Source organism: Microcebus murinus, chromosome 17 (genome assembly GCF_040939455.1).
Source record: "Microcebus murinus isolate Inina chromosome 17, M.murinus_Inina_mat1.0, whole genome shotgun sequence".
In the NCBI taxonomy this organism is placed as follows: Eukaryota; Metazoa; Chordata; class Mammalia; order Primates; family Cheirogaleidae; genus Microcebus; species Microcebus murinus.
In genome coordinates, this window is record NC_134120.1 from 19,892,768 (window position 1) to 19,905,531 (window position 12,764).

At 34.6% G+C, this 12,764-nt stretch overlaps 1 protein-coding gene across 1 annotated transcript in view; it reads right to left on the minus strand.

Annotated features, from left to right (window-relative positions):
* Window positions 1-12,764, minus strand: part of DCC (DCC netrin 1 receptor) — a 1,043,477-nt gene that overhangs the window by 106,759 nt on the left and 923,954 nt on the right. Inside the window, exons 18-19 of the mRNA XM_075993861.1 lie at window positions 7,877-8,015; window positions 2,908-3,015 (exon numbers count right to left, since the gene is read on the minus strand). Coding sequence (XP_075849976.1) covers window positions 2,908-3,015; window positions 7,877-8,015 — 247 coding nt within the window. The remainder of the gene's footprint in view (window positions 1-2,907; window positions 3,016-7,876; window positions 8,016-12,764) is intronic.

The window sequence follows — 12,764 nt, forward strand, 5'->3', positions numbered from 1 at the left end:
GACTGTATTGATAAGGAAACAATCTCTGAAAAATCTAATTTTTCTATGTTGATATCTGATCTTAAATAGTGTTTATTTATGCCACTGTATTTATTTAAGCCAAAGTTTTACAACTCTGGCTTTCCATTACAATCACTTGAGAAGCTTTCAAAAGTCACCATGCTAAGTCCCTCTTCATATGAATTACATTTAAAAAAATTTAGTTGAGAATCACTGATTTCGATCAGTAGAATTCTAATAAGTTGGAGCAAAACATAGTGTAATAGCTGAGTATAAACCTGAGCTAAGATTTAAATTGTAGCTCAGGTTATTTGGTTATTTGGCTTCTTGGTTATTTGACTTTGGACAAGTTATTTACCTTACAAAGCCCTAATAGTTTCCTTTCACCATAGAATAACAGAAATATATAATCACTTACAATACTTAAGTGCTTAGCGGAATGCCAAGCTTATTCCAAATGCTTAATGTATTTTGAACCATTTACTTCTGAATATGTCAGTCCAAATTCCCAAGTTGCCAGTTTATGATCAGGGAATTTAGGCACTGGAATTATCTGAATTTCTTCCTTCATCCTCTTTTTATTTTGTTTGTTTAATCTTTTTGAAGTACTTATATTTTCAAATTGATAACTGGATTCTATTCAAAGCACATTAGTAAAACCTCAACCTAGAATGGATTTCAAATTGGAATAATAATAGCCAATTTGTTTCAATGCTCACTGGACATCAGGGACTTCCCTCAGCACTTTATTATAACAATTCTTAGAGACAGGTTCTATTGCCATCCTTATTTAATGGGTGAGAAAGTGAGAAAGTCAGACTCAAGGAGGGTAAATGACTTGATCCAGCATTACCCTTTGGAACTTGGATTCTTAACCACCTTGCTCTACTGCATGCTGTACACATGAAAGATTTAGGAAAATAAAAAAAAGACAAAGGTAACATGAGGGCACATCCCTCATAGGCACACATCTGCCCTGCCACACTGGGAAAGAGCTAACATTTTCCTCTGCACTTCCATGAGAAGCTGAGTATAGCAAATTGGGGCCTTTTGCCTCGTGGTCTGGTATTTTAAATATTTTATCATTTTATTTTCTGGAAGTAATTTGAACAAAAGAATCAAAATATACATGGAATAGAAGTTCTCTTAAGGATTTCTAATGTTTGGTCCCTGTTAAACTGAATCAAAATGTCTCAACTTGATAATCACAATTTTGTTTTCATAAATGAGCCAGGCTTTTAGAGGCAAAAAGTATTGTTTTTCATACTTTTACTTCTCCATTGTGAGAGAATCGATTTTTAGTAGTGAAAACTAATAAATATACAACTCTAAATAAAGTAGGTGGCCAAGGTGTCTTAGACACATGCACTGTAATTTTGGCACCATCAAATTTTATTGCTTACTTAATTTGCATTTCTTTTAGGCCAGATTTCTATTTTCTCCTGGAAAATCAAAATTAAGTTTTCTTTCACAGTCAAAAACATGCTCTATTGCTTATATTAACTAACAAGATTTATTTAAATAAAAGTGGAGAATTTAAATGAGTGGAGAATAAAAATTATTTTATCCTTCACTAAAAATATATTTTTCATCAGAACTTGTTTTTGTTTAGACAACTTTTATTTTGTTTTTTCTTCTCAAACTTCCCTATTGGTTTACCATATCCTTACAAGTAACTGTTCATAAGCAAGTAAAATATAAACAAAATGAAAACTACACAAGTACTAACACAGAACCAATGAAAATAGATTATAACATCGAGGGTCAAAGGAGAAAATTGGAATAAGACAACCTCAGTTTTAAAAAGTCTGGCACACTGACAACTGAACATGTAAGATCTTGGGGAGATTTTATGCCTCTCTTCTTTTCTCATATTTGTCAGCTCAAATGAAAATTCTGTTTGCTATTGCACTAAGAGCAATTTCCTAGAGAAAACAAACCTTCAACTTAAATTTAAATCACATTTGGAATTTTCCCATTATCTTTTCATTTTGCAAAATTCAGAAAGTAATTCACATAAAGTAAGTGTGTCATCTGAAACTGCTTATCTCTGTATCACTGAATGACTGAATTACTTTGTTAATTTATAATAGTGCTATCCACCTTTTATATGCAAAAATGAAGAAAAAGGAGTGACTCTTACATGTTCCTTACCCAATGGTTCAAGTTAATTAGACTGTAATGTGCACATTTTGAGTTATACAATATTTTTCATAATAATTATATGCTATGGAGACATCTATTAAAAGCCTAAAGTGATCATTTAAATGCAAAATCTCTGATAGAACTCTATTATATTTTTCATACTAAATTAACATTACAGGCTTCTAATGGATGTTTTAATTAGGCATTGATGTTATCAGCAATATTTGGCAAAATAAAATCTGTCACTGCAAAATATTCATTATGTTCAATTTCCGTCAGTCAATATTAAATGTTTTCTGAACCTTATGATTTAAGTAAGAAGCTAAAAGCTAAGTGAGAAACTAAAACTCCCAAGACAAACCTCCTTCACATGTGTCCTACAAAAATAAATGGTCACTGGGCATCTTTTGAATTTCATAAGTGCCAAACAACCAGCTTCTTTTTAGTCATTTATGCTCAGAAACACTCCATTAGAAGGTTGTCTTAATGCTTTACGGAATAAAAAACAAAAGGTCTACCCTAATTACAATACACATCTTTCATGAAGCAACTCAAAGGAAATGAGTCTGTTGTGTATCTGCATGCACCATTAGAAGAATGCCACGGTCAATAAGGGGCAAGAGGAGCCAATCAGAGGGGGTCAGGGAGTCAACTAAGATGCAGAGATGGAAAACTATTGCACAAAAGGCAAGAGCAGTGCACGAGGTGAACAGTTGCAGGTCGAGGCAGAGCTATGCTTGGAAAGAAAGCCGAGGTGCTTACCAGTAATTTTCCCATTGGCTTCCAAGGGAGGCTGCCAGCTGACGATGACAGCACGAGGCTTCCCTTCCCGGGTAATGACTGTCAGGTCTTTGGGAGCAGAGGTCGGGGCTGCGAGATGAGACAGAGACAAGGCCTTGTCATTGGAAATGAAAGAAAACAGACGGTGGGTGAGACTTTTAATCATCATGGTGACACTCAGTACCTACCATGAAGTGTATCATGTCTTTTTAGCCATTTACAATTTATTTCAAGGATTTGAACTAAATAAGCAAACATGGATATAAAAAGCAATGATTTTTCCATGGAAGTTAAATGACTGCAAACATATGATTAGAGAGAGGAGAAGAGAATATGTGTGATACAACTGGTCATTTCAAGTGGACTCACTCTCAAAAGATAAGAATTATAATAAGAACAAAGAAACATATGCATACTTAGTGAAATTGATGACTATATGTCTTTAAGAGAAAGAAATCTGTTACAACAGTAGGATTTATGAATAAAAATGTCACCTAATAAAAAAAATTTTTATTTTTCCTTAAAAAATAAAAAATGAATTGAAACTCAGAACAAAACAACTTGAGTAGGTGACATACTAGCTACATTCTAAACAAGAAGACAAAAGTGAGAAACAGAAATAGAGGAGGTAAAAATAAATCTATGAGTATCTTAGTATCAATCTGGCATGAAAGAAGATGGCATGAAATCCTGCCCCTCTTAGAGCTACTTCTCCCATATATTGTGCTCAAGGAAAATTTAAATACATTTTAAAGGTGGCAGCAAACTGGCTAGGCCAGTTCAGCATCTTCTAGGCTTCTGACCTGCTTTTTCACTGTCTATACTTTGAAAGACAGTTAGTTTTCCTTCTAGATGGCTCACAATGCTCTAAGTCTATTATCAAGAGTCTCTTTGTTACCCTTAGTTTGCCACGTGTAGATTCAGAACACATCTGGGCTCTATGTTTGGATCCTGGAGGAATTTCCTGGTCTCCGTATAGGAATGCTGCGTATCACAAGATAGGCAGAACTCAGTCTCTAATTCTGAACTCTAGTCTCTTTGGTTCTTCTGTTTGTCGGATGGTGCAAAATCTGTGCATTATCAACACTCTTTTTTCAGTTTCTTTTCCCAGAGTTTGAAATATGAGCCAAATAGAGGAGACACTAATCATTTCTATCCCTCATATGATTTTCTTTCCAATACTCTGATCCTCAAAGCCACTGGGATTCCAGGTTAACCAAAATTGTAATTAATCTTAATATCTTGACAAGGTACTTTATTTATTTTAATTTTCAAAAACAAAAAGGAGGAGGACAGGAGGGAGAAAGAAAACTAGAAAAAGAGGAGGAGGAAGAGGCGGAGGAGGAGGAGAGGAAAAGGAGGAAAAGAAAACAGGTTATGTGTAGTTGATCCCTGAATAAAGAAACTACACATGCATGATTTAATGAAACCAGATCAGGATGCTCTTGGGAGAAAACCAGATTTGTTACTGCAAAATACCAAAAAGGTAATGCTACCTTGAAGAAGGGCTATTCTCACAAAGAGTTCATTCAAGATATTTTCTAGACCATAGATAGGAAGGTAATATATATAGTCATAACCTAACTTAGATTAGTATACCAGACACAATAAGGAATTTTCCAATTATGGAAATAATTAAAAGATCTGTTTTTCTTAACTAGTCAGAATAGCCTATTTTTTCTTAACTGTGTTAAAATTCAAATTGATGTTTATTTAGAAAACAGTTAAATGATGATGATTAGATTGCTTCACTGAATCTGTAATGGTATTTCAAAAGGACAAAATGACTCTTCAACTTCAGCTATTAAAGTAATACATTGAAGAGTTGGTTATTTAATTTTAAAAAAATCTAATAGTTTATCTATTTCAGGTGCTGTTCCAGTTCTTCTTTTTTCTCAAACCATGTGAACACTGGTAAATAGAAATTCTATTAATAGTATGTGAATTAATAGCCCAAGTGTTTAGGATTATTTCCTAATATCTGGGAAAAGATATGGCCCTAACAATGTCAGTGATACCTACTAAGTCAACTAGAACACCTCTGGCATGCTCCTCCCAACTCATGAGTTCTGCCTGGAGGGATTTTTTAGAAATTATTTATTGACGACCCATCCTCTTTTTGTTACATATAAATACCAGATCTTCTAGTGTTTATACTCTACTTTCTTTCATATCCCCCTTATTGTCCCATGAACACTGTGCTCCAGTTGCTTTGAGCCAATCAAAAGTGTCTCTTGAACACATCATCTTTCTGACATCTGTTTAGGTATTTTTGCACATGTGGTTTTCTATCCTTTGGAAGTTTCTCAAATGGGTGCCTGATGGCTTACGCAGGCCATAGCTCAAATATCACTTTTTTTCTTAAACCTTTCCTTATTTTCCCAGAAAGAATGTGTATTTTGATCTATTTGCTCTGATTTCAACTTGCCCAAAACTTTGTGATTATTAATATTTCTCATGTTACTTCAGTATTTTTTTTAAATATATTTTCCTCTTTGCTGGATTGAAATTCTCTCAAAGATATAGACTGTATTCTCCTCACCTTTTATACCAAGTGCCTAACTCAAGGCCCAACAATGATAGGTGAACATCATTGAAAACCCTTAATTAATATCTTTGTCTCACTAGACAAAGATTTCTCTGGCTCTTAAAAAGTTTTTCCCACACTTGTTTTTCTTTATTAAGTACATGAAAAGAAGGTAATATTCTAGATTTGGAAAACTTCATCCATAAAAACTGTATTGGGCCTTTGTTACTTGGACTTCCCAGCATCCCATTCCCTCCTCTTCCTTTTAGAGAAACACTTGTTTTCTTCCTTTGTAAACAAGCTTTCCTCTGTATCATGTGACTTTTGTAGCAACATCTATTGAGACTATTATGGTCTTCATCCCATCTTCTCTTTAGCTGTGGGATCACCTATCTAAAGAGATGGCAATAAGATTCTCTCTTCTAGGACATTGAATCTTGGTACAAGGAAGGAAAACAGAGTTATCATCTGGACAGAATGAAATGTTTTATTTCAAAAGAATGACAGCCACCCTTATTTTTCTCACGAGCCATTTCAGCACACAACAATGTAGCCCCATACAGTCTGGATCTTGTTGCAGAATTAGAAGCAAACCCTAAAGTTATTTTATTCACTTCATTTCTTTCTCACAGTTATAAAATCCGCAGACACTTGTGAATTACTTCTTGCTTCTCATCATCACCTAGGAATCTTATTCACATGCTATTTACACCTTTGTCCAGATTATTATATGATTTGACAATCACCCTTTCTACTAACCACATTTCTAAAAGTTAATATCTTTTTGTCAGCAATGGGTCTCACCATTGGTGTCCTTACAAGGCTAGGCAGCAGATGAGAAATCCAGAGGGTGCATTTATCAAGTCAGATGTTGGTGTGCACTTTATGTTTATGAAAGGGGAAAAATGAATGAATTTGCTTGCATTAAAATGAAAGGACTGCTTCTACTCTTTCACTTAAGGAAGACCAGTTTTCTTCCTGGTTCTGATTTAATTACATTCATCTCCTTTCAAGTACTAGAGAAAAGAAGACTTCTTATTCTCTCCCATAATATATGACTCATTTGGCTAGTCTTATTCTAAGAAGCTGTGAACATTGGCATCTGGGACAGAATTCTGAGAGGAAGGGTTAATATATGTAAAACATGTAAAATATAAGATGAGGATGTTAAAATTAAATTAGGCCAACTAGAAATTTTGGGTTGAAAGAAGTACCCATAAATATATGAAAATGCTCGCAGTAGAATTCTAATAGCTAAGGTAATAACATAAAAAAAAAATAGAACTGCAATGCCATGGGACAAATTCTAACACAAAGAGAAATTCAACTTACCCAGAGAAGAGTTTTGTTGGTGTAATTTTTTTTAATTTGAAAATTTGTGCTGTAGTTTACACACAGCTATGCTATATCATGAAACCAATTAAAAAGCATGGTAAACTCTGGATTCTTCAGATGTTGGATATCTGTGAACTATATATGCCAAGTACACTGCATCCTTGTTAAGATCATAAGCTCTACATTTAGATCCATAGTAAATGTGACTGGCAAAAATTATAGTGAACTGTATTACCCTAGATTTGAACCATTTTAAATTGTATAAAGGTTTTCCATTATGTTGCCCCATTCCCAAAGAGTGAGCAAGATCACCTAGAAACTTCTCGTATCCAGCTAAGGTTATTCAGGGTAAATATCCATGAGACTTCAACTGTAATGCAATGTTGGGTTTTGCATCTAATTTATTTCAAGATAGCAAGTATCTAGTATGACTATTTTATAAAGACACAACTATTTTGGACAGAGTGCAAAGATGGATTTCTGGCCAGGTGTTGTCCGTTGTCCATGGCTCATGCCTATAATCTTAGTACTCTGGGAGATCAAGGTGGGAGGATAGCTTGAGATCAGGAGTTAAAGAGCAGCCTGAGCAAGAGCGAGACCCTGTCTCTACTAAAAATAGAAAACAAAATAGCCAGGTGTCCTGGTACATGCCTGTAATTCCAGCTATTTGAGAGGCTGAGGCAAAAGGATTGCTTGAGCAAGAGGTTAGAGATTGCAGTGAGCTATGATGATGCCACTGCACTCTGGCCTGGGCAACAGAGCCAGACTGTGTATTAAAAAAAAATGGATTTCTGCTCTTTACTTAAATGTATTAAAAAGACATATCTTCAGATCCCCTGAGTTAACACCCTAAAGAAGCCATGTGTTAATCATGCAATCAGATTACTTAATCCATTGGAAACTCATTTTCTTCTTTTCTAGAGTAAGGAGAATATTATTAGATATAAAAGTTCTAGGAACTATTAAGGATACAATATTTTATATAGAATAAGGTGTAATTGAGACAGTATAGTGCACACATGTTTCAATTTCTGCGAAACCTGGGAAACACCATTACCAACTGTTAAAAGTAGACATTTCCTCACATACCTGCTTCATACGTGGTGGCGTGTGCAGTCATGCTCCATGTGCTGGACCTTCTGTTTTTTGTTACCATTACCGAGAATTCATACATTGTGTTTGGTTTGAGGCCTGTTGCTGTGTAACTTAGAGATGTTGTGTCTTCTGACTATACAAGAGGGAAATAGCAAAGAGATGAAAAATGAACTCTATCAACTTGGTAAATCAAGACATGTAAAAAGACTAACAAATACGCCAGCAACAAAAGAATGTACTTCCAAACAGCAGAATAGCTGGGGCACAGCCATGACCCTACTTCCCTTCTAACAACTAGTTTACACTGCTGATTAGGCATACAAAACATGACCAAGAAAACCAGGTATTATGTTGTCCAAAGGGGCCACTAACTGATAAATTTTCCTAAATGAGGCAATAACTGCAGCAACAGGACAAATTTCCACTCTCCTCTGTCAACTCCATTTTTGAAGTTGTCTGTATCTGCCTTAAAATTATTAATAATGTAAATCTGGGTAGTTTTTTTTTGGGGGGGGAGGTTTTAATGTTTTATATTTTACATAGTTCATTGTTATTTTCCACTGGTAAAAAAGTTAATTAGAGTTCTACTGCTTTTCATGTTTTTGAAAAAGGCTTTAAGGTACAAACTTTTAGTGCTTTCAGATTCTATCTAACTCTTACAAAAGATAATAGGACAAAAGCAATGATATGTCCCGTGGTTTTCTTTCTTTCTATACGCATGACATTAAACAAACATCTAAGTGTGGTAACTGGCGTAATTGATCAAGCAGGGAACACCAAATTGGATAAATACTAAAGGATTACATTGGTGTACAAAGTGGTGTTAGTGTTATTTAAAACTCCTGAATCCATTCTTTGTCTTTTAGACAATAAATTAGAGATATTTGAGTAGAAAATAAATTATATGTCTTTATTGCTTATACAAAAAATCAAAATGGTAATGAACAAAAGACATTTTAGTTTCTCAGGTTAAAGCATATTTTCCATGTGATCAGGCAAATTTGAAACTATTTATGCCTCTTATACACCAATTTTTCCCTGGTATTTAGATCTTCTTTTAAAGTTAAATACTTACTTATACTTTTCAACTTATTATATTTGTTATATATCTATGTCTAGAAAATCAAGGAGAGCTTTTTTTCTACACCTAAGTCACATACATCTTTCCCTAACTAGTTTAGTATAGAATATCTTTTTTGTTTTACTCTGAGTCCTTTTTGAGTTATAGCTATGAAAATCCTACATTTCTTCATAATATCAAATAAATATTTAACTGCACTAATAACATTTTGATGATGTGCCCATCCATTCTATTAAACTGATGACCTCAGAAACATTTATCAGAAGCTTCTCTTAAAAATAACTGTAAAAATCAGTATCCTAAATAAATGGAAAACTATTTTGTATAATCATGAAGATGGAATTCCATCAAATAAAAGGCAAAGTGAGCAGCTAATATCTGATGTGCTAATACATAGATTCCAATTATGCCCTCCTTCACAATCACGAACACCTCAGTGTCTTAGAAATGGAAATAGGAGGGAGAAATAGGACAATGAGAAATATTTCAGGTAGAAAGGAAGGACCATATTTCAATAAAACCAGTTTCTGAGCACAGACACCACTGGTATTTGGGAGGCCACTAAACTATATCATCTTTGTTTGTGTTCTAGAATGATGCTTTTGCATTCTATAAATACCATGAATTTACTGAGTTTTCTCTCAAACCTCATAGACAATTACTGCTTATCTTGACTCATTAAGTCTAGAAATACTTTGGAGAATCATGGCCAGTTATTTTTATGAGCATAAAATATCTGGGTAGTACCTGTCTGAGCCTCAGTTTCCTCATCTGTAAAATGGAGACAACCATGGCACTGACCTCATGGGATTATTCAAAATGTGATATGTGTCACATAAAACATACTACTTGGCCCAGAGAAAGTGTTAAATAAATGTTAGCTACCCTACTTCACACATTGGCTCATGTTATGTATATAATTTTAGGCACGTGTTAAATTCTCCATTGAGTTGTGATCATTTTGCGGAGTGAGACTTAGTTCTACATAACTTTGCATCCTCTGTAACACCTTGCTACATCTAATAAGCACTGGTCAATAGTTAATAAATGTATTTTGAATGAAAATTTGTGTAAAACATCATGTGATTAGGTACTTCATTAGAAAAGAAGATATAAAAAATCCATTTGATTAGGAAAATCAATACAGAGTTGTGGATTATCTAAATACGAGTGTCTGGATTATGGCTTGATTTGAGTCTAAATGAAGTAGAAGTGTACTCCTGTAGGGAAGCCCTAGATGATGTCATTGGGTCACCTGAGTTCCAGCTCTAGTTTAATGGGGAATTTCTGCCAAGTTATACCACCCACCTACATCTTCATAAACATTCATATACACATACCTAACTATGAAGAATAGTATTATTTTTACAGTACGTGTAAACATCCCCATCATAGAGATGAGAAAAATGAGGCTGAGCAAGTTAAGTGACAGGACAGCATGTAGAAAAGCCAACTCTTAAGCCCAGATTGTTTGACTCTATGTAGGATTTTTTTTTCCTACTACCTTGTGTGTGTCCTACTTACCTTATTAAGCTTTAGTGGGAAGTGAGATGAAGTAATAGATATGCCAGTGGTCCGACAAGTACAAAGTGCAAACCCAAAGCACCTGTTACCATTATTTGTAAAATTTAAATTTATTGTATATATGTCTGCTAGACCAGATAGGGTCTATATCTGACCTTGCTGGTCAACTTAACCAACTCTTTCCTCTCATCCTCCTCATCTCAGGGTATGGATGCAGAATGTGTGTGTGTGTGTGTGTGTGTGTGTGTGTGTGTGTGTGTGTGTGTATCTGAGAGAGAGAAGTGGGGTGGTATGTTAGTACCATAAGCCATATGTCAGAGAAGATGAATGTTAAGAAGAATAGTTAAAATCACACTTCATAGGCATTCTTTGTGAAACTCAATAATTCCAAGTCTGCTATACTAACTATTCAACTGGAATAACTTGCCTAAAAAATTCTGGAACTCAAACCATTCTGTAGAAAACAATCATTGTCCTTTAGAACATTTTACATTCTGGCAAAGTAGCTGTGGCCATTCTGTGAAATGAATGTATCTATAAGGTACAGCAATTATGACATAAAATTTTTAAAGTAGAGAAAGTAGTCTTTTAAAAGTAAACTTAGAATTGGATAACCTATATATAAAGAGAGTTGTTGTTTTTTTAATACTCTCATATGTTTCATCAGTTGTCTTTTCTGGTAATGTTATCTTTATTTATAGTTCTTCCGAGTTTTGAATCTATGACTGTAAGGAAATGGATAGGGTACTTACAACGTATCTTATATCAATGATACTGTTTGGACTTGCCTGGAGAATTTTTACAAATACCTGACCTAGCAGGGAAGAAGTACCAAAGAAAACTGTTTTTTAAATGGTTTCAAAATAACACTGTTTTGTGATGAAATGTGAATCTTATGCCACTTAAAAGTTGGAAGACACTAGAGACAGATCCAGCACAGCTACAGGAAGAAAGAGGGAGACTAACAAAATTACTGGTGGGATTTTGCTATACCTCCAATCTGGAGTCAGAAATTCCCAAAGGATACTTTGACCTCTTCTCCCTGGAAATCACTATTGGCTTGAGGCTGGATTCAGGGGGATGAGAATTCAGTGGAAAGAACATCGGATAAAGTATCAGGAGATCCAAATTCTCCCTGAGAGCTACCCCACGAGAGTGGTAAAGAAAAGAGATAAAAATGAGTATAAAGAAGGCAGAGTGACAGGGTTGAACTGTTTGATTCCTTGGTTGGTGGGTGGCATTTATGCTCTTATTTTCAAAGCTACCTTATTTGTCCCCAGTCATCATCTTGTGAAGCTTTAAGTTTTAAATGTGTTTTTGTATATTATCCCACTTAGATGACTTATGAATTCTTTCAAGTATATCTATCGAGCTGAGTATATAACTCATTCCAAATTTTTATATATTAGTAGTATGTTAAGTAACAACAAATAAAACATGTTTTCTTTCAAAATAAACTGTCTCTACAATCTAGTGCAGTTCCAGGTACACAGTAGGTGCTTGACAATCACTTGCTGATTTCATTTTTGTCTGCATCTGTGTACTGTGTATATATAGTAATATTGTAGCAGGTTGAGGAAGTAAACAATTGTCTCGGTATATAAGTATGTGTTAGAATCACTGAGGCTGTCTGGTAGAGATTTGAATACGGTAATGGCAGTGCCTCAAATATTTATTTCTAAGGAGCTCTTAAAGAGGTTGTGAGATGACTCCGTGATAAAGACAAGAGTAGAGGGCTGGTATTATTCATATTAGCTAAGGAGGAGTATGGATTGTGGATTTTCTTCTCCACATGAAAGTGTTTTCAAGGTTAATTGAGAAAGTAGATGTTAATGGCTTAGAGTGCTAAGGATGTTATAAAAAATATCTTCAAGTTATCTATTCCCAGCCAACCTGTCTGTAGGGTGGGTCTCTGTGACATTAATAGGGTTGCCTTTGGAGTCAACCTAGACTCCAAATGAAAAGAAAGATACCAAAATCTACCCAGAAGACTAACATGGAGCCCTGCTATTTTAAAAAGGGAAAATGACATTCCCTTCAACAGAATCAAATTATTTCTATAAACTTAACATCTTGTGGAACTCAAATAACATTTTGCAGCTCTTGATACAAGCTTCCCTGACTTGCCTTAGAACTGTCTCCTAAGATACAATTACTCCCATGTTAATTTTAGATATTGAGTTATTAAAATGCTTTGTTTTTTTTTTCACATAGAGTCACTGCAGCAAAATGACTCATGACAATCCAGGAAGCATTTAAAACAACAAATTAAACAAA